At 38.0% G+C, this 27981-nt stretch overlaps 1 protein-coding gene across 1 annotated transcript; it reads left to right on the top strand.

The window, feature by feature from the left end:
* The first annotated feature begins 60 nt into the window (after positions 1-60).
* On the top strand, positions 61-27981 carry LOC137955306 (AP-2 complex subunit alpha-1-like). Its single transcript, XM_068802194.1, has 27 exons — positions 61-592; positions 6977-7108; positions 7268-7393; positions 7729-7791; positions 8074-8171; positions 8252-8459; positions 9740-9811; positions 13732-13824; positions 14409-14510; positions 14628-14725; positions 15375-15456; positions 15560-15648; positions 20151-20256; positions 20348-20413; positions 20632-20738; positions 20832-20936; positions 21083-21203; positions 21783-21968; positions 22054-22296; positions 22702-22782; positions 22870-23034; positions 23141-23227; positions 23315-23440; positions 25144-25224; positions 25332-25403; positions 27088-27167; positions 27251-27981. The coding sequence occupies exons 1-27, from the start codon at positions 461-463 to the stop codon at positions 27399-27401; spliced, it is 3072 nt and encodes a 1023-aa protein (XP_068658295.1). The 5' UTR covers positions 61-460; the 3' UTR covers positions 27402-27981.

Here is a 27981-nt window from a genome sequence, read left to right as displayed (position 1 = left end):
ACCATAACAAATGGTGATGCCATCGCCAATTGATAGAAGGGGTATTTGTTGGTCTCTCTTTCCACGGACACCGAAGGCTGGAGCTACGTTCCAGGCAAGCAATTGAAAATGAGTTATCGTAGACCACCTTCTTAATTACAAGTTCTGCCTATGCGGAGAGGAAAAAAGGAAAAAAAAAAAAAACGAAATAAAGAAACAAAAAGGAAGAAGAGAAAGAGCTTTAGGTGGAAAATGATGTGATGGTAAAAATCGTCTCTGCAGCGGCCGACGACGGGATTTCTAGTTTTCGTCCCACCTTTCATACGCCTCGCTTCCAACCACTAGGGCATTGCTTTGCAAATCTCCGCGGTTGCGGTGAAGATCTCCGTGCCTTTCCCCGATCTGAATTGAAGACCCTTCAGATCGAGGATTTTTTGTAGAATAGACGCTCGCCGATCGATCCCTTGTTGGATCCGAGGAGATGGCCTTGTCGGGAATGAGAGGTCTCTCCGTCTTCATTAGCGACGTACGTAACTGCCAAAACAAAGAGCAGGAGAGGCTAAGGGTGGACAAAGAGCTCGGAAACATCCGGACCCGTTTCAAGAATGAAAAGGTCCCACTTGTTTTTGTTCTACTGTTTTACACTTTGATTTTTATGACTTCTTTACTTGGTTGAATTGAGCTTTGAGGCACAGTAACTTGTCAGAAAGAGTTCGGTATTCCTGCCATTTTTTAAATGAAGTTGATTTCTTATTAAAAGTCAAGCTGCATGATATTTATCGTCCTGTCATGTAATTATCATAAGTATCTGGACAGCGTATCATAATTTTTCCTACTTTCCTTGGCTTGAGAACAAATGTTGTACAGATTGGAAGCGAAAATAGTCCTTTTAGAGTGGTTGAATCCTTGCCAACGAGCATAATCCACGACCACTGCAGCTGATGTTTGATGTCTAAGGTTCTATCCTTTAGATGTATGGGGATCCTTGTTGAGATTCACGTGGATGTATTGTCTGTCTTATTTCCTTTTTAGCAAGTGTTATGAGGAAAAACGCATGCTTAAGGCTCATGCAACTCTGGCCTCTCAATTCAGTCTAACTCTTATATTGTAAAAAAAGGAAGAAGGCGATTGATAATTGTGTAGTGTTTTTATTGTTTATAATGTAAGCTAGGAAAAAGTGCACTGTTTTCTAGACTTTATCAGACGAGTCAAACAGATTCTCTAGTCTTAGAGATTTATTTGTTGTTATTATTTTACTTTCAAGTAGAATGAAAGTGGTGTGGATGCAAGGGCTTCTTAGTGATTAATAAGTCTTTGCTCCCGGCTTTCAGTAGCCTCTGGTCTGTAGGCTTATCAATGGTGACCGCCAAGAGTAAAATATGCATGGGTATTGTAGCTTGTGTACATCATTTCTACCTCCTATAATCTTCAATCATGTTTTTGAGCATAATATTCCCCAGAGGATGCTGTCTAAACTGGCTGACATTGTAGCAAGTGAGAAGAAAGCATCTCTTTGTGTCCTGAACTACCAGTTTCCAACTCTGATTATACTTGAATTGTAACATGAAAGGCATGAGATATTAAGTAACTACAATTATGAGACCGTCTATTTGTTGGTTTTGATTTGCTACTAAGTATTAGAAATTAATTTTATGAGGGCTTGAGCAATTAGAAGGATATATCTGGGCATTATATGAGTAGAGGAAGAGGCTTTAATACTTTTAACAATCAAAGATGAATCAATAGATGCATTACATATAAAGAATGATGACAAGAGTTGGCATATTCTTGTTCCTGCTGTCATCTATAATGTAAGTTGGTTCCTCAAACACCACTACTTCCTGTGACATCTTCAGATACTGTTGAAGTTGTTTGAGGAAATAGGAACCCTGCATAGATGGTCAGTTTAATGGTGATAAATCCTTTTTCTGTTATCTGCTATTTTGTTTAGTTGCAAGTTACTATTAGGCCATCTCTTTTGTGCTTCTTCTCCTTGGTTTTCAACAAAAGTTTTTTGTTTTTGCTTGAAATGAGGTGTATATACTATAAAAGAGAGTGAAGAGAACAAACAAACCTAGCTAGGAGGGTCTTCTTCCATAACAAGGTGTTGGAGTGAAATACTCGTCTTAGCTTGAATGTCTGCCAAATGATTGGCAGATCAAGGAATGTGATTCCAATTATAATTTAAAGAAGAAATTATATTACAAATTTCTGAATACAAATCCCAATGGCGCCACGGAGGTTTGATAGATTTTGCATACCATTTAATGACAGTCTTTGAGTCCCTTTTGATGTAGAGGGGGCCCGCGAGCCGGCTAGTGAATACTTTGATTCCGTTCAGCAATCCAGAGAGTTCTACAGTTGTGGAGTCAAAGATGCCAAGAGGGCCCGTGAAGGAGAAAAGGAGATAACCATTTGCATTGTGAATGACCCCTCCATAACTTGCAGGGCCCGGACAACGAAGAGTGCTTCCATCAAAGTTTAGCTTGAAGTAGCCTGTTAGTGGAAGGGCCCATGTAGCAATGATCGGTGGGCGGGGAAGGCTGAGACAACCCAGCGACCAATTGCCATTTTCTTCTTAGGTTAGAGCTGCTGAAGTTTTCGAATTCTTTTTGGGTCAGGAGCTAGATAGAAACTTGGTCCGTAATGTTATAAGACAAAATTTCAGCGGGGAAAGATTTAAATTCGAATTTTCTCTTGTTTCTTTCTTTCCATAAACCCCATATAATGTGCCCAGTGCAGCATGAGAGAAGCATTTTTTTGAGCTTTGGGAGATTAGCACCAATGATTGAGAGGATAGTGGATGGTAGATTTTGTGCAACGCAATATTGGGACCCAATTTTATTTAAAAGGTTGGTCCAAACAGTATGGGCATAGTGGCAGGATAAAAGTATGTGATTGGCCCTTTCTGGGGCAATTTAGCAAAAAGGACAAAAAGGATCGGGGACGGTGGTTCCCCGCTGGATTAGGGAGTCTGATGTGAGGATTTTATTTTTGCAGAGGCGATCCAGATAAAGAATTTTGCATGAGGTAGGCAAGGAGATTTCAGGTGGAGGCCGTTGGGTGGTTTGGCTGATTTGAGGTGGGGTTACTGAGGAAATTGTAGGCTGAAGCAGTTGAGAAAGTGCTTTTGTATAAGGTGTCCAGATCAGATTATCAGGATTAAATATGGGTTTGTCTGTGGTGATGCTCGAAAGGAGATTAGATGCCAGGATGACTTTAGAATATGAGAGGCCTCTTCGGAGGTTCAAATTCCAGCTCCCTGTTTCAGACCAGAGATCTGAGATAGAGGCATCAATATTTCTAGATAGGACAGAGATAGACTCATAGTTAATGTTGAGGCTAGATTGGCCAGTCCACCAATCGGACCAAAATTTTGTGGAGGTCCCATTGCCGATGTAGCACTTAACACCTTTCTTAAAATCTGACTGTAGCAAGGATATTTTTTTCCAGGCTGGCGACAAATGATAGTATCTTCCCCCTTCAGTCCACCGTCCCAAAAGCTTGTTGGCTTTGGCAGCAACTAGGGCTCTCCAAATTAGGTGAGGAAAAAGATTAAATTTCTAGATCCATTTAAGGAGAAGTGTAGAATTTGTGGTGACAGTGTCTCGGATACACCCAGTCTGCCATGGGATTTTGGCTTGCAGACCTCTTCCCATTTTACCAAGTGATATTTTTTCTCACCATTTGGTCCTTCCCAAAGAAATCTTCTTTTGATGAACCCAATTTTGTCTCTAATAGAGGTGGGGTACCAGAACATAGGCAGAAAGTAGCCAGGGATTCCATGAAGGCGGGATTTAATTAGGACCAGATTACCAGCTTTAGAGAGGAATTTCCCTTTCTAGGACGCCAAGCGACTCTCCAGGCGCTCAATAACAAGGTGCCAGGAGCACTTGGAGGGTAAACTAGGGGTCAGGGGAAGGCTCAAATAAGTACACGGAGTTATTTCAGTTTTACATCCAAGGTAGCTGGCCATGGACTTTAAAAGGTGGGGTTCAATATTAAAACCAGTAATAGATGACTTTGACCAACTTACTTTTGACCGGTTGAGATTTCAAAAAGATTGAGCAAGACTTTAATGTAATGAATTTTTTTCAAAAAGCCTTCACAGAAAAAGACGGTATCATCCGCATATTGTAGGAGGGCGATGTCTTGAGCAAGATCTGGGGATATGGGGCTGAGCCATTCCGATCTTTTAGCAAGTTGAACCATGGACGACAGATGTTCTCCAATAAGGGTGAAGATGAAAGGTGACAAAGGGTCTCCCTGTCTGATTCCCCTGGTTCTATTGAAGTATTCACAAGACCTACCGTTTTCAACAAAAGCTACTAGTGATTTTCTTCTCAAGATGGTAAATGAGTAACACGACAAATATGGACCACAAATGGAGTTACCTATGGAATGTGCAGCTATGTCAGCAGCCATTTCCGTAAAAAATATTTTAAAAAGCTTGATGGTAAGGCCCTCAAATGTGATGAGTTGGCCAAAAGGGTTCAGCTAATTGTGAACAATATATGTAAGCTATTTGACAAATAATAGAAACAATCCATCATGTGCTTCTCTATTGCTCTTTCAGTAGCTCAGTTTTGGGGGCAATCTTCAGAAAGTTTGATATCTTTATTTGTATCCTGGAAACCTTCTCAAAGTTTGTAACACAAATGCCATTCATGGCCTCTCCCAAAGCTTTCAAAAAATCTGTGGAGGACAGCAATGGCTGCATTCCCTTGGAACTTATGGCTAGAGAAGAACAAGAGACATTCAACACTCTTCTAGCTCCTCAGGCAATGCAATTGAGCTATTTATCCACTATATTCTCCTTTCAGCAATCTCTCTTCAAAAAATGCCCCCCTTCCCTAGCTCAATCATAAGAGACACTGAAATATTATTGAACACTTTTAGGATCACTTACCTTCGACTCTCTCAAAATGAAACTAAACATTGATGGTCCTTTATAGGCGACCCTGCACCTGTGGGCTTCGAGGGATATGTGAATGATGATGAAGGTGCCTTTTCTTCTTCTCTATTCATAGCCTCTTGGTTTGTGTGATTCGGAAAAAGGTAAAGTCCAAGCCCTCCTAAATGGTAAAAGATTTTTCTCTCAAGTGTTTCCAGGCCCCTAATCATTGAAGGGGATTAAGCAAATGTAGGGGTGGGCACGGGTTTCCCAAAACCCGAACCCGATCACCGACCCCGATCACCCTATCAAAGTAAACCCGACCTGCCCTAACCTCATTACATATCCATGTCTTGTCCACGAGTCAGGTTCAGGTCAGGTTTGGGAAAACCTGTCCTTGATCTGAAACCCGGTGGGTGTTTTACTCCGCCCCATCCCTGACCCGCAAGGTGAAGCTAAAAACCTGAACTTGAGGTTTTCGGGTAGGGTCAGGTCGGGTTTTATGGGCAACCCAACCTGATGTCCACCCCTAAGCAAATGTAATCAATTGAATGGCCAAGAATTGGCCCCTTCTTGGAGACTAGGTTTTGTGTTTGATGAAATTGCAGATTTTTATTCTTCATAAGGATTGAATGTAGGAACTTTTCTTATTCAGTCAATGGCCTTTTGGATTTACTAGCTAGAGATGGAATACCTCAGGAGCACCTTGCATTGGAAATTCCCTTTTCTGGAAATCTAGGTTTGTATTTTTTTTTCTTATCAATATACGCACTATTCATAAAAAAAAAACGTTTCCTTGTACCATGTAACATGCTAATTATTTTAATGAAATAAAGCTATCATCATTCTAATCATTTTAAAAGAAAAGCTATAGGGTAGAAATAACATAATAGAAAAAGGAGTTGCAGGGAGGGTAGTGATAGTGGCAACAATGAAAGTGAAAAGAGGAAAGTTGGTAGAAGGAAAAGGGAAAAACAAGTTGAAGGGAGGTGGTAGTGATGGTGGCCTGAAAGAGGGAGGGGGAAAGAAGAAGAAGAAGATGATGAGAAAGAAAAGTTTTTAGGGTTTTGTGCTGACACATCATTGTGTTTATATGGCATGCTAGTTGGATGTCATATCTGCTGCTAGGTCAGGTGTGAAAATTTTCACTCCGGTCTATTACTGTGTGGTTAGCACAGCTGTTTCAATATAGATAGAATTTCTGTCCTATGAGTTGGAGTCATAAGTCCATTATGATTCTTAGTTGTCATCTTCAGTATCCTCTGCTCTTAATCATCAATTCTCATGACGTCTTTCACCTGTTAGACCTGTAGTATATGATAGATTGCTTTAAGACTAAAAGTGTGAAAATGAAGTAGTTGGCATTATGATTTGATACATAATGTCTTGGATTTTCAAATGGTGAGGTTTTTGAACCATGGTGATACTTGCTAACCTCTCAATCCATTCTGTTCTGGGATTCCTTTGTCTAGTCTACAGATTGTTTGGTTTTTTGATGACTTTGACTCGCATTAACACCCAGACATCTTCTATACAATCTCCAGCCTTGAAGAGCCGATGGTCTCCTTAGCCATGAATCAATATAGCACCAGTTGCTGACTTTCTCAGGTCGATATATTTGATTACCCTTTGTTAAGAGTGAACTGCAGTTTGCTGCTATCCCTAGATTTTACTTTTTCTCTTCTCTGTTTGTATTCCTTGTTTGGCAAGGACTGGGTCAAACTTCTTTATCTTAATGTTTCATACACAATTCTTGAGTGAACTGTACTTGATTTGATTAGATATACCAGTTATGGATCTGTCAATAGGTTTAAATATCAGACAAAGTGGTCGAATTTGGATATTGCCTGTGCTATGGATGCATCAGTAGATGTGTAGCATTCAAGATAATATTGTGAAACAATAACTTACTATGTTACTACTCGAGGTAACCTTTGGTTGAGCATGTACTCTGCAATTTAATATTGAAACTTGTTGTTGGCCTTGATACTGTGTTAGTCTTTATGCGTACCCTTAATGCATTATTGATGTGGGTACAGCCTTCCGCTATGAACTATAGGTGTCGTAATAGAAATTGTGAATTACAAGTTTACTTTTCAACAGGGTTTGTCACCATATGAGAAAAAGAAATATGTCTGGAAAATGCTTTACATCTATATGCTGGGCTACGATGTAGATTTTGGTCACATGGAAGCCGTTTCTCTAATTTCTGCGCCAAAGTATCCTGAGAAACAGGTATTTTTCATTCTTTCGTAGCTATTGTTTAGGTCTTGTTTTCTGTTCATTTACCATGACTTCTTTCTTTTTTATTTTTTATTTTTTTATTTAAAAAAAAGAAGAAAAAAGTCGTGTTTTGTGTTGCTCCCCTATCTTACAATTGCGCAATGTTGGCAGGTTGGCTACATTGTTACATCGTGCCTACTCAATGAGAACCATGACTTTCTACGATTGGTTATAAACACTGTTCGTAATGACATCATTGGGCGGAATGAGACTTTCCAGTGCTTGGCCCTAACTATGGTATGAAGTTCATGGTTTGATTTCTGATATCGGGTATCTTATTTATGGTCACATGTGTTCAATGACAAAAAGTGCAAGAACATGATTCCTCCCAACTATGTGTGGATTTTTGTTAAATATTCTTTTATCGGTGACCTGTGAGGTACTTTAGATTAAAAGGAAAGGAAGGGCGTGCCGCTAGCTTTATTGTCACTTACATTTTCTCTCTTAGTTTTACATTCATTATTTATCATTTTTGTGCTGTTTTGAACTTTTCCCTTAATTTTATGTTCTTTGCGGCATGTAATCTTTTTTATTTGAAGAAGGGCATGTAATCTATTCCTCACTCTTGACAGGTAGGAAACATTGGAGGCAGGGAGTTTGCTGAATCATTGGCACCTGATGTCCAAAAGTTGCTTGTAAGAGCCTCAAATTTTTTTCATATTTAAAAGAAAAGAATTTTACCATGGAACTCGCCAAATGGGGAGCCTCCTCCAGTCCCTTGTTCTAAAGGGAGGGCTCCCTTGATCTGTAATTCTCCTTTTCTGAAATAATAGCACACTTTTTAAAAAAAAATCTCTCATTGTTTGGGACGGTTCCCCCTCCTTGTAATCTTGCTCTTTTGAGCCTTTTAATATAACTCAGCACTATTTCAAAAAAAAAAAATTTTTTTTTTACCGTGGCTGCTGCACTATTTGCAGATCTCTAGTAGTTGCAGACCACTTGTTAGAAAAAAGGCTGCATTGTGTCTCTTGCGATTGTATAGGAAAAATCCTGATGTTGTCAATGTCGATGGGTGGTAAGTTGCTGGATTCTTTGCTAATGTATTTCTTGCTTATTGGTTTTCAAGTATTAATATTGTTTCAACTTCCTTTTCAGGTCAGATCGCATGTCGCAGCTTCTAGATGAGCGTGATCTTGGGGTTTTGACTTCTGTTATGAGCGTTCTAGTTGCTTTAGTTTCTAACAACCATGATGCCTATTGGAGCTGCCTTCCAAAATGTGTTAAAATTTTGGAGAGGCTTGCCAGGAATCATGATGTTCCACAGGAGTATACATACTATGGTATCCCATCTCCCTGGCTTCAGGTGTCTTCTTTTTTCCCCTCCTCTATTTCGATTTGTTTTGTTCTTTCGAGAAAATAATTGTTTGTTTTTTTGAAAAGTCAAGTTGTCAGTGATGTTAGAAATGTGAAGGAAAATCTGATACACCCGAAGATCTGTTCTACACAGACAGTGAGGAACCCAATCTTAGTAAGAACAGGTTGGTAGGGAAGAGTGGTGAAGGAAAGAACACAACATTGGAATAAGGTTTTAAAAAAAAAAACAAAGCAGAATAAGTCACTGTTTGTAAGCAAAGGAATAAACCTGGAAAATGAAAAGCATCTTAGGAATTGAAGAGATGGAGAGATGAACTTTGTCTGGAACTGCAAATTCAGAGACTGACATTCTTGTCCAAAGGGACTAAGTAGAATTGATCTCTTCATTAAACATCTGAGAAGCAATCTTTTGCAGCTGTTGTAACTTGTCACAGTTATATATCCTCCTTTCTCAATATAAATCTTCCTAATATCTTCAATATTTTTTTTCGCAACATGATATCTTCGACAAAAAAAGTTGAATTTAAATTACAAAATTGGGAAGAAAGTTAGGGGTGGTGGGGAGATAGAAATCAAAGGAGTGAGGAAAAGGAATAATAAGCTAAAAAGAAAATAATGAGGTAGAGGAATTGAAGGATTAGAATAAGGGGAAGGACTGTAGAAGAATCATGGATGTCTTGTCGGAATGGAAGAGGAGGAAGAATTTAACCTGTTAGGAGGAGATGCAGATAGATGGAAGTAAAAAAAGTGTCACAACTTATGAAGAAGAAGAAAAAGAAGAATACTAAGGCTGTGATGTTGGAAATAGTACCGATGTGTTAAAAAAAAAGAAAAAAGAAACCGAACCAGCATAGTCCATTCTCCTGCCTGGGGAATCAACCAGAGGCTTTGTGAGCCTTCCACCATTCGCTCTTTCATTCATTCTCTTATTTGATGGACATGCATATTTTTGCATGTGAATGAGGTGGATAACTTAATTATCATTTCTTGCATTTGTTCTCAGGGAACCTCGTTCTGCAATCAGCATGTATTTACTGCCATTTTCTCATTAACTTGTATCATTTCTTGCCTTTAGTTGTCATTCTACATCTGGTACATATAGCAGATATGTTTGGGTGGGAATCCTTTTGGTCTGTAACTTTATTGTAGTGATGCACCACATTGTACATAAATGTAAACATTTGAATTTCACTTGGTCCTCTTATAACTAGAGTGCTTATTTCTTTGAAACAAGTGCTAGGAAACTCATGGTATAATCTGTTGCTGCAGGTTAAAACAATGAGGGCATTGCAGTACTTCCCAACTATTGAAGATCCTAACACCAGAAGGTCTTTGTTTGAGGTATGTTATTTAGTGACAATAGATAGATTTGAGGGAGAAAAATGCACATGCTGATATGTCTAGGCAAGTTAGGTTCTCCAAAACTCTCCAAAGACCATTTAATCACATGTTTTCTCATTTGATAGCTTGAAGTGCAAAGAGGTCATTTGAAAGGACGTCCATTTCAAGTAGTTCCTGATTAAAAAACATTGGTTGGATGTACCTGATTTCAGTGATGCACTCATGACATAGGGTTTGAAGGATCATTCCCCCCCCCCTCCCAAAAAAAAAAAACAAAAACAAAAACAAAAACAAAAACAAAAACAAAGGAAGGACAGTTTCCAAATATCTTGATGCTGTGTTTACAGTCATGACCATATGTATAATATCTGGTGGAGCAATGTGGTAGAGTTAATTTGATCTATGAAAAAGTTTGAAAATGCAATTACTTTGTTACTCTTATTGAGATTTGTTAGATAAAATAAAAAAATTATAATTGATGGTAGGCTGAGCCTACCCTACCCCCTTCATTTCTGTAGTGTAAGTGGGAAGTGCCCCTCTCTCCTCCCCTACTCTTCTGGAACAAGAGAGAGAAGAGGGTTGTAGGGGTCACTTCTTTTTTTCTTTTCTTTTTTGTGCATAGGAGGGAAGTGCTGCCCTCCCTCGTCTATTAATGGGAGGTGGGGGGTTCCTTCACATAGACTAAAGGATATGAGATAAGGTCCTACTCCTTCTCTCTGACATGAAAATGAATAAGAGATGGAGAAGGGGGATTCGGCACCCACTCCTGGCCTTCTCTCTTTGCCATTTGAGATGCAAGAAAGAAAAGAGAAATGACTCCTTTTTATCATCTATATTTAAAAAATTTAATTTTAATTTTTTTCTTTGAAATGGGCCATCTTTATTATCTTTAAATTAGATTAATAATACAAAATGGTTTTGACCCCTATTAATAGTACAATATTGGGAAAACAGACTCTATCAATATTTGGAATCTCCTTCAATGTGAAGAGGGCCCCCACAGATGTTTCTAAAAATACGAAGCCCATTGAGAAGGCCATGTAGCTCAACCGATGTTGAGTCAGAAATACCCAGCGGGCCCGCATAGGAGAGACACTGATTACTAGAGGAATCAGAGATAACACCCCCAAAGCTAGCGATTCCGAGATTACCGAGAGAAAAACCATCAAAGTTCAACTTGAGAAAACCAGGTTTCGGAGGGGTCCATGTCTACATGATAGGGGCCTTGTTTCCAATCTGCATCCGAGCCAAGCAACTCCAGCTATCGTGGATAGAGGAGCCCACAAAAGAGGAGAAGCCTTCTTAGTAAGGAGTCAAGAAGAAATTTGGCCTGACACACAATCTTCAACTCTCTCCACAGATTCACATTTAGCATTGAAACGCATGCATTGACGTGAATTGAGTTTTTTTTTTCTCCTAGAATCTTAGTTTTTTAGCCAAATTTCTCTTCTAATCATAGAGTTTTGGTCAGTCTTAATTATTCCATGATGTGCTCATTCAAGGTATGCAAAAATTTCCTGCTTTGATGTTATTTTCAAGTTTTGTGTTTTTGTTACTTGGTTGTGTATCCACATCGCCATTTCTGAAAATTATGATCACTCCCAAAAAAGTTATATTTGGTCAAATTTATTAAGTTGTATTGTTATAGTTTCTCCTAGTTTTTTTTTTAAAGGTCTTTCTAAATTCTTTTTGAAGTATAAGTATTGCATAGTCGCCTCCTTCTAGTTAAAGTTGTTTTCGTCTAGTATTTCTTCAGTATATCTTCTTGAGTTTTCATCACTTCAGAGTAATGCCTAGACCCACTACCTAAAAAGTATAGGAGTGTGCCCAACATCCAGCTTGAGTCAAATCTTTTATTCTTCACCCAATAGGTGATTCGTGTTTGAGCTACCCTTAAAAAGTGAGTAGTCTCTTTGTTAAGCCCTAAAGTTGGGTTGTTTTTTCCCCTTTAAAATTGAGCGGAGAGTGTTTTAGACTATGACCGATGTATGGAGCTTTGCCGAATGACTAGGAGTGATTTTCTTCTCCCATATTATGTTTTGTCCAAGCTAGGTATCTATGTCCTTCTTATCCCCAAGATGAGGAGGAAATGTAGAAGAAGTACAAGAAAGAGGTACTTTATTCTACATGTTGTGGTATTTTTTATGTGACCAAAACATTCAAGAAAAGGGGATAACAAAACATAGTTTTTGCATCTATGAAGAATATTTTACAACAAAAGAAAATTGAAGACAAAATCTTTTTAATTGCAAGCTGAAGTTATAAACTCTAGCTTGTGGGGGAGTGTTGAAGAACAAGTATTAAGGAGTCTTACATGACTCTCACAACAAGAAGTCGCATAAAACTAGATTTAATATGATGGAATCTAAGAGACGCCTCATGGAAGGAGGTCTCACAAAATAGTTTTAGTTTTTGTTTTAAATGAGTTTCAGTTAAAGGTGTTTTAGTTATGTTAGTCTTCTATTTATGTTCAGTTGTTCAATTGTTCTAGACTTTGTGTATAACTGGGACAAGGGTAGTTTAACTGTAATAAGATTCTAGTTCTTTCCTCTATTATAAGTAGAGACTCATTTTACTCAAATTATATCAAATTAGTGAAGTATTTCTCTTTTCCATAAATTCAACAAAGCTGATTGAAGAAGTAAAAGGACATTTTGCAAACCATTTTCAAACTAAAGATCTAGATACACTGAATTTTTTTCTCGAGATTGAAGTAGCAAGAAGCTAGGCGGATATTATTCTGACTCAAAGAAAGTATGTAACTGATATGCTACTTGAGTATGGGTTATTGGGACCTAAATATGCGGAGGCTTTAATGGAAGTTGACCATAATCTTCATGAGAAGGACAATAGTGAGCTCAAAGATAATACCATGTATAAGAGGTTGATAGGCAAACTCATTTATGCCACAATGAGCAGACCTGATATTATCTTTGCATTAAGTTTAATTAGCCAATTTATGGAATGCCCAAGAAAGATTCACCTAAAAGCTGCATTGAAAATATTGCGATACTTGAAGGGTGTGCTAGAGAAAAGACTATTATTTAAGCCACATAGACATATGCAAATTGCAGGATATTTTGATGTTGACTATGCCGGGTCCAAATTGGATAGAAAGTCTATTTCGGGATATTGTGTGTTTATTAGAAGTAATTTAGTAAGTTGGAAGAGCAAGAAGCAAACTGTTGTTACCCTTTCAAGTGCGGAGAGGTGAGTATAGGGCAAGGACACATACAATTAACGAACTCTTGTGGGTTAAATCTATGTTGCAAGAAATGAGTTTCTTTACTAAAGAGGGACAATCAAGCTTCTATATTCATTGCAAGTAATCTTGTATTTCATGAAAGGACTAAACATGTTAAAGTTGATGGCCATTTTATCAGAGATGTTTTGATAAGTGGAGCCGTGGTTACTCTCGATGTCAAATCTACAAATCAACTTAGTGATGGATTTACAAATTTTTGGTAAAAGAGATCATGGGATTTTTTGTAACAAGTTGGAGCTTCTAGATATATATGCTCTTGCTTGAGGGGAAGTGTTAAAGTTGGTATCAAGGATATTTTAATCTTTTAGACTCATATGTTTTCCTCTAAGACTAGGAAAGTATTTGTCTAGTTATGGTGGATGTTAGGTTCAATTTTCAGGTTAACTTGGTTTCTATCTAGGAGATACAAGCAATTTAGTTTAAAAGGGCATTTTTGACTTTGTAAGTATTTTTCACTTAAGTGACCTATTTAATAAAGAAAGATGTCGAATTCTGACCTCGTGGAGTTTGCCGCACACTGCAGCACTTCTAAATCCTCTTCTTTCTTTTCTCTTTCTTCTCTATTCCATCTATTTATCTTATTTTTATAAAATGGATAGCTTATTTGCACATTGTAGCTTCGTCAGCATATTCTTATCTTTGTTTTCCATGGCAGGTTTTACAGCGGATCTTGATGGGAACTGATGTTGTTAAGAATGTCAATAAAAATAATGCATCGCATGCTGTACTTTTTGAAGCCCTTGCACTGGTATGTTTTTACCTATAAGGGGGCTGAAACATCTACCGATTTGCGATTGCTTCTATTGCATCTGTTAAACTTTTTTTGGATAGTTTCGTGGCTTTTCATTTTTTAGACTTTCAGAGATATTACAAAAGCCAGCTTTGTTTGTTTCAAGTTACATTTTAAACAATATGTTTAAGAATTTTATCATGACTTTGGCTTTTTTCTTTCCAGAAATGAACTAGTTTGATCTTTATAATTCATTTCGTGATAAAAAGTATTCATATGCTTCTTTTTTTTTAAAAAAAAAATTAGAAGTGTCTATGGCAGCCTTACTCTCTTTAAAGCAAACACTTCTCGTGATTCTTTCTTTACCTGTTGAATGACTAAATATGAGAGATTCTGATGGGGGAGTGGTGTGGGTATTTTTCTCTGTCTTCTATACTTTACCGCACTAGTGGGTTATTGATTTTGTTATTTTTAAGTGTGAGCATACAATTCATTGGATGATAACATAGTACTCTTTTTTATTCTACTTGTAATGCAGTAGGCATTTGGCTGGATGAAGAGGTTCTCCTAAGTATTAGGTTTGATGTGGTTGTTCTGTACAGGTGATGCATCTTGATGCAGAAAAGGAGATGATGTCTCAATGTGTTGCTTTGCTAGGGAAGTTTATTGCTGTCCGAGAGCCAAACATTAGATATCTTGGCCTGGTACCTTTTAATTTGCATGGCAGTTGAATGAAACTCTTTATTTGTTTTCTCTACTAGGTTAAGAACAAGTTTTTAGTAGGAGCGAATAAAATATGTTATTGGCCCCTATTTGTGCAGGAGAACATGACTAGGATGTTAATGGTCACAGATGTACAGGATATCATTAAAAGACATCAAGCACAGATAATCACTTCTTTAAAGGATCCTGACATCAGGTAATTCTTGAGGCACTTAGTTGTACTGGTTTTATTGTATAGAGGCATTTGATTATATGGAAATAGTTTTCTACCTGAATGTTTTTGACTTGCTACTCAAAGTTTACAAGAGAATTGTTGCTGATCAATTTACCTCATCCAAATTGATCAATTTATTTTGACGCATGCATACTTCAGTGCTGTGACGGTCCTAGAGCCCTCTTATTTGTTATTATTGTGCTCCTAAACTTTTATCAGATGAATTCTTTTTTGAGCATAAACCTTGGTTTACATGCATGACAGAGGAGGTATAATTTTTGTCATAACTTCTTTAATGAGATATTTAGATACTTGTTATTGAAAGAAAGAAAAAGTGTCACCATATGTGTAGTAAGTATGTCAGTACTGTTGCTGGTGCTTATGTTTCCATGGTCATAGGAAAATGATTTTTGCCTTTCATCTTCTGGTGAATTTTGTAAATGGATGTCATTAATATAAATTTTATGCCAATTATTTTAGCTGATAAGTGCTGAAGGAGGTACATTGAAGTTCTATGTGCAGCAATTACTACCAAAAAAAGAAAAGAAAGATTTAAGACAAGTGTACCAACAAATGTTATAAAGAACTTCACAAAGAATTATCTTTAAATAATCTTGATGATCTCTTGCAGTATCAGAAGGCGTGCTCTTGATTTGCTATATGGCATGTGTGATGTTACAAATGCCAAGGACATTGTTGAAGAGTTATTGCAGGTAGTTCATTATGACAAAAAGAAACTTTTATTATGTTTTTATCTTCTAGTGTTGGGAGGAAGTTGCCTTTGTTACTGACATTTTACCTCATATCAATCTGCAGTATCTCAGTACAGCAGACTTTGCTATGCGTGAGGAATTGGCCTTAAAGGCTGCCATTCTTGCAGAAAAATTTGCCCCAGATCTATCATGGTCAGTGTTTTTCTGGCTGGTTACCAGTCTGTTGTTTTCTCCGCGGGAACAATTTGTTTCTTCTATTTGAAGTTGTTTCTTTTCTGAGTTTGTTGAGGATATGTCTTCTCTGGTCATGGTTATCTGTACGTAGAGATCTGCATGATTGCCATTATGTAGATTTTGTGTATATTTAGAGATTATGTATGTTGTCATGTTTTCACGCATGTGTGTCTCAATATGATGCACATGCTGTCCCGTGGAGGACGCACCCTACATTTGAATAGAACTTAATGAGGCTTCCTGAAATCCTCTATCTGGTGATTTGTTTGATATGTATAATATGCCATGCAATGAGATTTCTTGTCTAGAATATAAAGGTGTGACTGTTTTAGAGGTATTAGGGGTGTTAATACAGTTAAATATGGATAAGTCAAAATTATGTATACATACCATGCAATGAAATTTCTTACCTAGAATATAAAGGTGTGCTATTTTAGAGGTATTAAGGGGGTAAATACAGTTAAATATGGATAAGTTAGAATTATACGGTAACTTTATCTGCAAGCGACTTGGCAATCTATATGTCAAGCGGCACATGGAACTCTCCCTTCTTTGGATGCCTGAGCATGATGGTGAGTTCTCAGTTGCTTCCTGCTTTCGGCTCCTCAGCACTAATCAGAATTTGAGCTCTTGGCCCCTCCTATAGCTAAAATGTTCATTTAGAGCACCATGAATGGTAAAATCTTAGTTTGTGACAATCTCGCTGTGTTAGGAATTAAACGCCCTAATTTAAAATTAACGAGAGCAATAATAATAAATGCATAAGAAGAACAAGCAAGTACCAAAAACAAAAGATTTATACAAGTTCGCCTCAAGGTGAGACTACGTCATGTCGTCTGTTGTTGCAATAATCCACTATGAATATGAAGTTGTTTACAAGAGAAATCGCTTCTCTAACCTCTCTCATCCGCAACTGATGATCCTTCTCCGAATGATGAACTCTTAACAACGGTGCCTCCAAATATAGTGTGAAAACTAGGGCAACTGAATTACAAGTGTGAAATCCCCAAACTACCCTTACAAGTGTACCGGCTCAGCGTAAAATGTTAATTAGGCTCCACATCTTAACACACCGAAGAGGGACTACCATCACTGGTGCTACCTGTAGGTTATGTGGTGATCATGATGAATCTGTCGATTGTTTGCTGGTCTATTACTCGACTTCCTGGGAAATTTGGAATCTGTTCCTTAATATTTTGGAGCCAACTTCTGTTTCCTTCCTTCTTTTTTGGGTTTTACTCAATCAATTGCTTGGGCTTGCCCTTTTGAAGCTTGGAAAGATCATGCTCAAGGCTGTTCGACCTTTGTCTCTTGAATGATCTGGCTGGAGCATAATCAAAGGCTCTTTCAGGGTGTTGCTTGCAGCACCTGACATCATCTCATCGCATTTTGTCCAGCAGTGGCTCCTTGGCCCGACGGTTATCTCAGGTTCAATTTTAACGGGTGCTTGCTTGGCAACCCTGGTCCAACTGTTTTTCATGGAGTATTCTGATCATCCAATGGTGAAATTCTCCTCTCCTTTTTGGGTCCTTTGGAAATTGCTGATTCTACCATTTCTGAATTGTCTGCTCTTCTTAATGGCATGAGGATCTTTAAAGGCAGGCTTCAAGGTCAGTTTATAGTTGAGGGTGATTCATTAGTGGTCATCAATTGGTGCAATGGCAAGAAAACGTCCCCTTGGAGATTGTGTGGCTTTTTTATGAAATTTTGGATCTTGCTGATAACGTAATTTGTTGGTCTCTTGTATTAAGATCAGCTAATAGTTAGCTGATGCCATTGTTAAAGTAGGGGTTTCCCTTCTCTTATTTTAAACGATTCCTTCTCTTATTCTAAACTATTCTCTTTCTTCCCTTTCAATGAAATCACTTTTTTTAAATGGCAAGATTTTATTGCAAAGTCTGAAGGCAAAGAATTAACAAAAGTGGGAGTCTCCATTACAACAAGGGACTGGACAAAGACTTCTTGTTTAGGAAGAGAATCAGCTAAACGGTTAGCTGTTTTTCGGTACATAACTCCAAACACACTGAAGGGAGCTAGCAATGTCCATGATGTCATGATAGATCTGCCTTTGACTCTAGAGGGATTTGGGGGGAGGGGGTGTATTGTAGTCAGTGATATCCACACCTCGAGGGATAGACATCTGCATGACAAGTTTCCGATTTTCTCTGAGCAGCCTGCTATGGTGATTTTCAAAAGCACTAAGGGAGCTAATCCAGGCCAGCATTGAGGCAAAGATTCTATCGGTGATGATATTCCGGGAGCTAGTGATGTCCCTGAATCTCCTACTATTTCTCTCCAACCAAAGGCCCCTCAGAATATGGGTCAGACAAGCAGAGACGGGGATTTTACCAAGTTTTGAGATGCAAGTTCCTTTCCAAAGCGAGCAAGATCGGCTAGGTTTTCAGGAAGAAAAACGTCTAGCCTGATCATGGATGTTTTGCTTCCATCTATTTATCACTTTGAACACTATATATTCAGCCTATGCAACACATTCTTTTTAAAAATGCCATCGTCATATGGATGTTGATCTTCGAGGAATTGACTGGAATGAGAAAGGATTCCTTTGGCGTTGTACTAATGGGTCCTCTAGCTTCCACTTAACTAAGTGGGATGATGTTTGCTTTCCTAAGCGCCTTGGGGGGCTTGGTTTCAAGAAGATCTGCGTCATGAATATCATTCTTCTCTGAAAGTGAGAACATTTATGGTGGAGTGTAATGGCCTTTGGAGGCCCATTGTCATCTGCAATTAATGATTCTCACATTTGGATTAGTGGCCTTCTAATCCCAGCCAATGCAGATCCTTTCTCCCTCTGGAGGGTGATTTGTAGACTGAGAGAAACCTTTATTGGTGGCACTAGATTCAAGGTGGGGAGAGGTTACCTGGTTAGGTTTTGGAAGGACCCTTGGATTGAGGTCTTTTCGGAGACATTGGAGGGTGACATGTAATCATGGTTTGGCAATCAGTAACTTGTGGTCTTGGCTTCAGCATTAATTGGGCTTTGGACTTAAAGAAGGAATTTGAACAAGGATGAGGTTGTGAAGTTTGGGCAGCTTACTGCATTGTTTGAGGTTACCGGGTTAGGTTTTGAAAGTACCCTTAGATTGATGTCTTTTCAGAGACATTTCAGGGTGGCATGTAATCCTGGTTTGGCAAATAGTAATTTGTGGTCTTGGCTCCAGCATTAATTGGGCTTTTGACTTAAAGAAGAAATTTGAACAAGGATGAGGTTGTGGAGTTTGGGCAGCTTACTGCATTGTTTGATAATTTCTTTTGACTGTGAGGGTACACTCATTTGGAAGCAGAACATTTAAGGCAAGTTTCGGTAGCTTCATGCAACAAGTATGTTCTGAATTTTTGGTGCTGCACACTCATTCTGCATTACTCACTTGGAAATTGATTGGATCCTCCATGTTCTCTTCTTAATTTGGAGTGCTTTGCATGTTAAAATTCTCACAGTGGACAATCTTTGTAGAAGAGGTATGGCAGGTCTTTCTCTAATTTTCAGGCTTTACAACACTGAGAATGAATGAATTGATCACCTGATCTTGCATTGCCTGATGACTCTTAAGATCTGGAATCTTGTTTTCTCCCTCTTTGATTGGGACTTCTGCATGTCGGCATTGTTTCAAGACTTCATTAATCAGGTCCTCCCTCCTCTCCAGATTTGGGGAGTGACATGTGGAAGGTTTGATACGCATTCGTTCCTTTGATCATTTGGAAGATTTAGGGATTGGCGCTCTTTTGCCGTCTCTCTCATCATTGCCACATCAGAATATCTCAGTGGTTGCTGCTCTCTTTGGCACTATCCTGCGGCAACCCAGGCCTCGTAGGTCATGGGAGAGTTTTTCAAAATTCAAGTGGAAATGTGCTTGTCTCTTACTTGGGCTTCTTGGGGTTGCTTATTCAAATGAGGTGATATAGATTGGTTCTTACGAGATTAAAGATCTTCAACTCACATCTCATCCTAGCATCTTATGGTGGAGGAAGATTCAACTATTATTATTGGCTGGTGCAAATATCCAGGCGACATCCCACAGAGATGTAGTCTCATTTTTTTTTTATATTTATCAAATTCTCAAGTTTTCCAGTTGTATCTCTGTGTCATTATGTCATGTTTTAGTTCAGTCAATGGTGTTGGGGACCTCTCTCCGACAATATTTTCTCTCTTTCTTAATAGAATTTTCTCATTATACTAAAAAAAAACTGGGTCGAGGATCCATGTTTACCAGTGCAGCATTGTTTGGACAGTGCTCTGATAATGATGATGATCTTCAAACCTATTTGAAGTGGCTAGGATATATATGTAACTTAACCTTTTACAAATGTGACACATATCCTTCAGATATCTCAAAATAACTTTTGTTATTTTTTTTAAAAATATATGGTGTTCCTGTAGACCTGAGTGCTCATTGTTTCTGCAAATCTAGATAGTCTGAGAGTTTCTTCTTTTGTCAATGTAGGTATGTAGATGTGATCCTTCAACTGATAGACAAGGCGGGAGATTTTGTTAGCGATGACATATGGTATCGTGTGGTTCAGTTTGTTACCAATAATGAAGATCTACAGGTGCTCAAACTTGTTTCTGTTGGTCTTCCCACTACCTGCATATTCATGTCCTTTAATTCATTTTTGTCTGATGGTTATTGTACTATTTCAGTCTTATGCAGCAGTAAAAGCAAGAGAGTACCTTGATAAGCCTGTGTTGCATGAAACAATGGTTAAGGTTAGTGCCCTGCATTTTTCCTTTACAAATTGACGACCACTGGGGAGCATATTGCAACTGCTCCTTGCTGTCATATGCCCTTTTTTTTTTCCTGGAAGTGAATGATTCTTCATATTAGACAATTTGCCATGATTATGATATCAATCTTACTTCTGCCCGAAAGTCTTGATATCTTGATATTTTTGTTCATTCATCGGTTGATGGGGTTGCTTCAACAGGTAAGTGCTTATATTCTTGGTGAGTACAGCCACCTATTATCCAGAAGACCTGGCTGTGGTGCAAAGGATATTTTCAGTATCTTACATGAAAAGCTTCCTACTGTGTCGTAAGATTGCTTATCCTTTACTTTTTTTTCTCCTCAATTGCTCTATTAGAACTTCTACTGTGAGTTTTATTCTAAGGATGGTATGTTTTCCAGGTCCACCACTGTGGCTATTCTTCTTTCAACATATGCTAAGATCTTGATGCATACTCAGCCCCCTGACCCAGAGTTGCAGCAACAGATCTGGGCAACTTTTGCCAAGTAAGCTCAAGCCCTACGCTCTTTCTGTAGCTTCTCATGAGTTTGGCTAATTTTATGCTCTGGAGCCTAATAGTTTGAGGGCCATTGCTTCTTTGACTAACAATGAAGCAGTAAAAATATATGACTGCAATTTTACATTTTGCTAGATATGAGAGTTTCATTGATATGGAAATACAGCAGCGGGCTGTTGAATATTTTGCACTTAGTAGAAAAGGTGCTGCTTTAATGGACATATTGGCTGAAATGCCAAAATTTCCGGAGCGCCAGGTATATGCATTTTTCTTTATGTTGCCATTATATTCTGAGAAACTCTTTTTTTTTGTAGATGTCGTGTAGTTGTATAACAGAACAGAAAAAATGCAACAGTACGTAAAAGCAAGAAGCCCAAACAAAGTGCTAGTTACAGCTTAACAGACTCAAAAACCCACTAAATTTTTACGAGTTGAAAAAGGATGAAGAAACCAAGCAATTAGGAGAAGCCTCTCCTGTTCTTTACTTTACATGTTGACTCAACTTGGCAGAAGAGTTCTATCAAATTGCTGGTCACCCATGCTCTTCATCTGTATCACCTCTGTATCAAATTATGAGGTTAATGGTATGCAATCAAAGGTTGCTAGATCACCTCTGTTCTGTGAATGACTTGAGATATCAGATTGGATGGTATGGGTGCACTGCAAAAATTAACAAGCTTAATTCAGCTTCATTAAAAAAAAAACAAGATGAAAGAATAAGTAACAGTTTCAGACAACTGGTTCTCAGTTGTGCTTAAGTACAATTCTTCTAGATACTGGCAAAAATGTAAATGTTGTTTCCATGCACTTAATTTATTTCACTTTGCCAAAACAGTCTTCATTACTGAAGAAAGCAGAAGATCCTGAAATTGATACAGCTGAGAAAAGTGCTCTAAAATTGCGGGTGCAGCAACAACAACCATCAAATGCTTTAGTTGTAACTGACCAGCATCCTGTGAATGGATCCATACCTGCAAGTTCACTGAGCCTTGTCAAAGTGCCTAGCATGAGCAGTAACGCGGTGAGGCTTGTTGATGACTATACAAATTGCTGATATTGCATAAATCATGCCACTGTTGATATGGAAATATTAGCTCATCCTGCAGGAGGTGAATTCACCCGAGCACCAAAGATTGAGTGAAACAAATGGCAGCGTGAGCAAAGTTGATGGTCAATCATCGCCACCATCGGCAGATCTCCTTGGTGATCTTTTGAGCCCATTGGCTATTGAAGGTCCAGCAGCTTCTTCAGTTTCAGCGGAGCCAATTTCTAGACCTGAGGGTGCTTCCCCAAGTGCTGCAGATGCTTTAGCACTTACCCCACTAGCTGAGCAATCAAATACAGTTCAGGTACTAGTGAATGAGAAAAGAAGAAAATGCTGCTTAATGTTATTTTTCTTTTCCTATGGGTAAAATTAACTCTCTTTTCTCTGTCGCGTGATTATATGTGCTGGTTCGTGTTGTGGAGCTCTATGTTATCCTTAATATGTATATTTTTTTAATAATCTCTAAGGTGTCTGTAATAAGTTTTACTACTATATATTATTATTCTTGTTCTTTTTTTTGTTTGTGTTTTCTAATTCTTAAAATTTGAATGTAATTGTTTTTTTTTTTTCAATTTTCCAACAGTTCCATTGCATTTTTTTATAGTTCATCTATCCTGCATTTGAAAGAAATGCCGATTATTTTTTTGAAAAATGTTGATTTTTGTGAATTATTATCTTATCTAACTTACTGCCTTATGTGTATCTGCAGCCAATTGGAAATAATTCTGAAAGATTTAATTCTCTTTGCTTCAAGGATAGTGGAGTCTTATATGAGGACCCTTACGTGCAGGTTTCCTAAATCTTATTTTCTGAAATGTCAAGGTCTTATTCAGCTTTAGCGTACTGAATTTTATTATTTGATTCTCTTCCTGTTTAGATTGGTCTAAAGGCTGAGTGGAGGGGGCATCATGGCCGTATGGTGCTCTTCTTGGGCAACAAGAATACGTCCCCTCTTGTTTCTGTTCAGGCACAAATATTGCCTCCTTCTCACTTAAGGATGGAGCTCTCATTGGTTCCTGAAACTATCCCTCCCAGGGCGCAGGTCAAAACTACTATTACCATCTGATTGTTTGATCAAGTCCCTTGCTTATGAGGTCTTATCTTAGTCAGCGCTTAACTTTTAATTTTCATTCTGTGTCTCTGTTTAGGTGCAATGCCCTTTAGAGGTTGTGAACCTTCGCCCAAGCAGGGATGTGGCTGTACTGGATTTTTCATACAACTTTGGAACTACTTTGGTGTGTGTGCAAAAGGTTTTGATAATATAGCTTTTCTATGGTTGAATACTCTTGATATCTCATTTCATCCTTCTGTTGTCTGTTTAGGTTAATGTCAAGCTCCGGCTTCCAGCTGTTTTAAATAAATTTCTACAGCCTACAGCAATGTCTGTGGAAGAGTTTTTCCCTCAATGGAGATCACTTGCTGGACCACCTGTGAAGCTGCAGGAAGTGGTAAGCAGGTTTTTTCTTTTCTTTTTGTGATAAACATGTTTTGTCTTTTCCCTTCGTAGATTTTAGTCATTTTGTTTTTCAAGGTTATTTTTCTTTGCTATTCTTCTCTTCACAACTAATTCTCCTTGTATTTTTTATTTTTAATTAAAAGTATTCTTCTTCATGGCACCGTTTCCCTTAATTGAATTCTCTCTTGCATGGTACCTTCTCCTTTGTATATCTGATTTTAGTCTGTCAAACATAAACAGCAGTTTGCTTGTACCAAGGAAACAGATGTAAAAACTAAGAAAAACAACTAGTATTTTATCTTATTCTTCATAGTCTGAAAACTCTTCTGAGTGCGTAAACAAATACTCTCTCTCTCTCTCTCTCTCTCTCTCTCTCTCTCTCTCTCTCTCTCTCTCTCTCTCTCTCTCTCTCTCTCTCTCGATCTCTCGATCTCTCTCGATCGATCGATCGATGGAGGAGGGCAAAAAATCGGCTATAGGAAACAAAGCAGGATGAACTATGAATCAACACAACGCGAGTCTGAGTTTATCACTCTGTCTGACTGTCTTGCTGTGGCCAATGCTTTAGCTAATTCCCTTGTCAAGCAAGCAGCCTCCCTCCAATTGCCAGAGGAGACTTTTCTTTTCTTAGCGTTGTTGTTTGTTCTTGGTTTGTCTTGAATAAATTCACTCTTTCTCAAAAAAAAAAAAAAAAATCATGTCACACATGAGACCAGGTAATTCTCATGCCAGCAGCCAAACTTTTAATCTGGGTGAATTCTTTGTCATATGTCCAACTAAATTGGCAGTCTGCTTTGGTCCATGCAATTACTGACTTGAGTCTCCCTTGACGATCCCTGGGACAGTAAAATATTTCTCCTAAAATTCGAGCCCACTGAGAAGAGGCAAAACTGCTGCCTTGTTTGACCAGTGTAGGATAATTTGATATTACCATTGTGGTTTCTAATCACTAAATCCTGATGGGCTTGGATTGCCAAATGAAAATCTGTTGTATTCAAGGAGCAGTGCACAACCCTCCCTACTCTTGAAAACTATCCAAAAAAGAAAAAGGTTTCAAATGTTATTATTTCAAAACAGGGAATTCATTTGTTGGTAAAGCAATTTTGCTCCAGATTGGAGACTTGAGCATCACTTTGAGGAGATTCAAGACACTGCAGCTCTCTTTGTGGCTGCCTGCAAACCTCAGGAGCTGCCATTCCTTGCCAGATTCTTTTGTGACTCCTTGCCTCTCTTTTCTATTTATTTTCTTCTCTTTCATGCTCCCTCTGTCTCATACTGTTTTCGATGAAATCATAATTGTAAAAGAGATTATTTTTCTCTAATCTTCTGCAATAACTGCCAATTAATGGAGAATCTCAGGACATGCTTCTTAAAGGACTGGAAAACGTAGTTCTGATGCAAGGATTAATCCTATACTTCTGTGGGAATATGGTTGAAAGGGTGATAAACATCAGGAATCCTTTTTACATAAGAATACAATTTGCAAAGAGAAAAAATGAAAAAGAAGATAGAGAAAAAAAATTCTTCTCCTCAGGGAGAAAATAAAAGAAAAACAGAAAAAAATGACATGTTCTCAACCCCGTGCTATCATGTTTTGCTCTGAGGTATCAGTATGGACCTTGTAATGATTTACTTATTGAATCTTTTCTACCCAACTATTTCAAAGGTTCGTCTCTATCTACAATGCTAATGCAGGTTAGAGGTGTAAAACCATTATCACTTCCTGAGATGGCAAACTTGTTTAACAGCTTTCAGTTGAGTGTTACTCCCGGACTTGTAAGTTCAAAATCTCTTTTTTACATCCGTTACTTAGCCATTTAAGTTGCTTTTGTTTATAATTTTTTTTGTCCTTATGAGTGGTTAAATTTATGATGCTCTTTCAGGATCCAAATCCTAATAACGTGGTTGCAAGCACAACCTTCTTCTCAGAAAGTACAAGAGCAATGGTTTGCTTGGTAAGCTGTGAATACATGATAGTACCAACTTCCCGTATACCTACTTCTTGGATTTTTGTATTTGGTGTTGGATCAAATTGATCTGACAATGTGAATATTGACTAACTGATCAGCATTAAGTTTGAGTTGGAGGAAGTTTTAATTTCAATGAAGGTCATTATTTGGGGTGCCTCAGTAAGGGACATCATAAACTTATCTGCACCCTTGTCAGGTGATGAGGGCAACCCAATCATCTTTATGTGTCTAGCTAGGGTATCAGAATCAGTGCACTTGTGAAAATGTAAAAATGAAAATGAATGAAAAACTTTTGTTTTTTGCTCTCATGAGTCTGTTAGAAAATGGAAAGGAGTATGGTCCCAAGTCCATCAAAGTTAGATGTACCCAGAACTTTTTAATTTAACCATCAATTTTTAATTAAATTACTTTAAAATTAATTTTTTCATATTCAACATTTTTTCTTCATTTTATGCATTCCTCATTCATGTTCATTTAAGATATTTTTTTTTCAATTTTAATGATTATAAGGAGACAATTGCATTGTTGTAAATGAAATGAAGTAGGTAACATTCTTGTAAATAGTATAATTTGCCAAGGGGGAAAAAGTTGGGTGCAGCCAACTCCTTGGAAAATTTCCATTCTTTTAATAGTAAATGACTTAAAATGCCTTTAGTTGATGCTCTTGGAGTTTGGATTCTGCAAAATCATCACCATATTTTCTTTTTCATCTTTCTGGTTAAAGTCATTGAGTTTCAGATTTGGTAACTGAATTAAAAAGAATTAGAGGTGAAATCTGATAGTGGCTATTAGTAAGGTGTCCAAGGAAGAAATTGAGGCGGATTTCTTTTGAAAAGCAGTAAGATGTCATTGCATCTAAGAAATGTTTCAGTCATTTTACCTTCTACAGAATTAGTAGTAAGGAGTGAATACCTTTCCTGCAAAATTACTGATATTTTGTAAAATATAAGAGGTTTTTAACTCAACCAACTAATATTTGATGAATTCTGAATTTCCCTTAAGCTTTTGGCTCAAGGGACATATGGGGGATTTCTAGTGTAAGATTTTGGGTTCACGTCTCACCCTTGTATAGCATGGATTGTGTGTGTGAATGTATGATCAAACATTCAAGAAAAAAATCCCTTAGTTTTTCATGACAGCCAGAACTGCACAGAAAGCTAATTTTGCCAAGCAGAGAATTAAAATCAGCATATGTTGATTAAATATTTGTTTGTTGTGAATAACATGTAAACATCCTCGAGCTTTTTTCTATTGAATCTGTTTATTGTCCTGGCACCTGCAATGAAGACTTGAGTTTCCCTTTTTGGGGAAGTTTTATTCGCAAATAAGGGCAATATCTTAGTGCTAGAGTGAATTGAAACCAGTAATCACACTTTTCGCAGTTCCTATGCTTGAAAATCATATAGGTAGTGGCAATTTGTATGGCAAAGTTTGCCTGTAGGTGTGGCTTCTGCATCTTTGACTCGGGGAAACACTTTATGTCCGTGTCCTTCGATACCTTCAGTGTAGATGGTGTTGGTAGCATAAATCTATTACTTATGTTTTGTCTTACCCTGATGAACTCGGGGTGCCGATCTTTGTGTTGCTGTTTAGGATTTATAACTCTGTTTCAATCATTTTCTGTTTGTATTCAGATAGCAGTTTTAACTCTACTTTTACTATATTTTAGGTGAGAATTGAGACAGATCCATCAGATCGAACTCAACTCCGCATGACAGTTGCATCTGGGGATGCGACACTGACATATGAGTAAGTCTCTCCTATATCTCAGACTGTAGATTCTAATTGAAGTTTCTCTTGTTATAAGGTTTATTAGTTGCTTCCCTTGACAGGATGAAAGAGTTTATCAAGGACAATCTTGTTAGCATCCCCACAGCTCCTCCAGCGATACAACCTTCTCCTGCTGCTGCTGCTCAAGTGCAACCTCCTGTTTCACCTACAGAATTGATGGATCCTGGTGCTTTGCTTGCTGGCTTGCTTTAAGTGTAAAATGGAGATACCAACTTTGGCATGCCAATTTTCTTTAATGGTTGTACCTGTGAAAAAAGGAATTCAATAGTCCAATTCTGCAATTGCCAAACCGGAGGTGCTTCTAGGGGAGAACATGCGGGTACAATGCGAGAGCTGGCCGATTAATTGGGTGAGTTCGTTGTCATTGCATATGCTGTCAGATTGGGGTTTTCATCTTTTTGGGCAGTCAGATTCTTTGGGAATATTTTTTTTTTTAACTTTTGGTGGCGATTAAATTGTGTAATTTCTGTTTGTCTGGGCCATTTTCTGTAATATGATATTCGAGAGTTCTAGGGGGGGGGAAGGCTAGTTTCACTTGTACCAGTTTGCATGCGGTCAATTCTATGTTTTTGTATTTAATGAGACACTTTAGTTGAAGAAAGAGGGGGGAAAGGAAAAAATGCCTGAATGGGTTTTGGTTGTATAGATGTCAATTTCACATTGAATTGTTTCTCTGTCAAGCAAATTCTGCATGTTTAAACCAATTTGGGTGGCTTGTTTATGAACTACAGCTATTCCCTGGAAAAATAAGGCAAAGTTTTAACTTTATTTA

The sequence above is a fragment of the Aristolochia californica genome, unplaced genomic scaffold (assembly GCF_029961685.1).
Source record: "Aristolochia californica isolate CCGP_79_NKW_82.1479 unplaced genomic scaffold, dmAriCali1.0.hap1 SCAF_2, whole genome shotgun sequence".
Lineage (NCBI taxonomy): Eukaryota > Viridiplantae > Streptophyta > Magnoliopsida > Piperales > Aristolochiaceae > Aristolochia > Aristolochia californica.
The sequence above is the reverse complement of the archived record's forward strand: the minus strand, read 5'-3'. Positions and strand labels throughout refer to the sequence as shown.

Excerpts from the sequence above, each read along its gene's own strand:
- LOC137955306 (XM_068802194.1), top strand. The coding sequence starts at position 461 with ATGGCCTTGTCGGGAATGAGAGGTCTCTCCGTCTTCATTAGCGACGTA. Across the intron at positions 20,257-20,347 it reads CCAATAATGAAGATCTACAG|TCTTATGCAGCAGTAAAAGC; the intron begins GTGCTCAAACTT and ends GTACTATTTCAG. Across the intron at positions 23,035-23,140 it reads CTATCCCTCCCAGGGCGCAG|GTGCAATGCCCTTTAGAGGT; the intron begins GTCAAAACTACT and ends GTCTCTGTTTAG.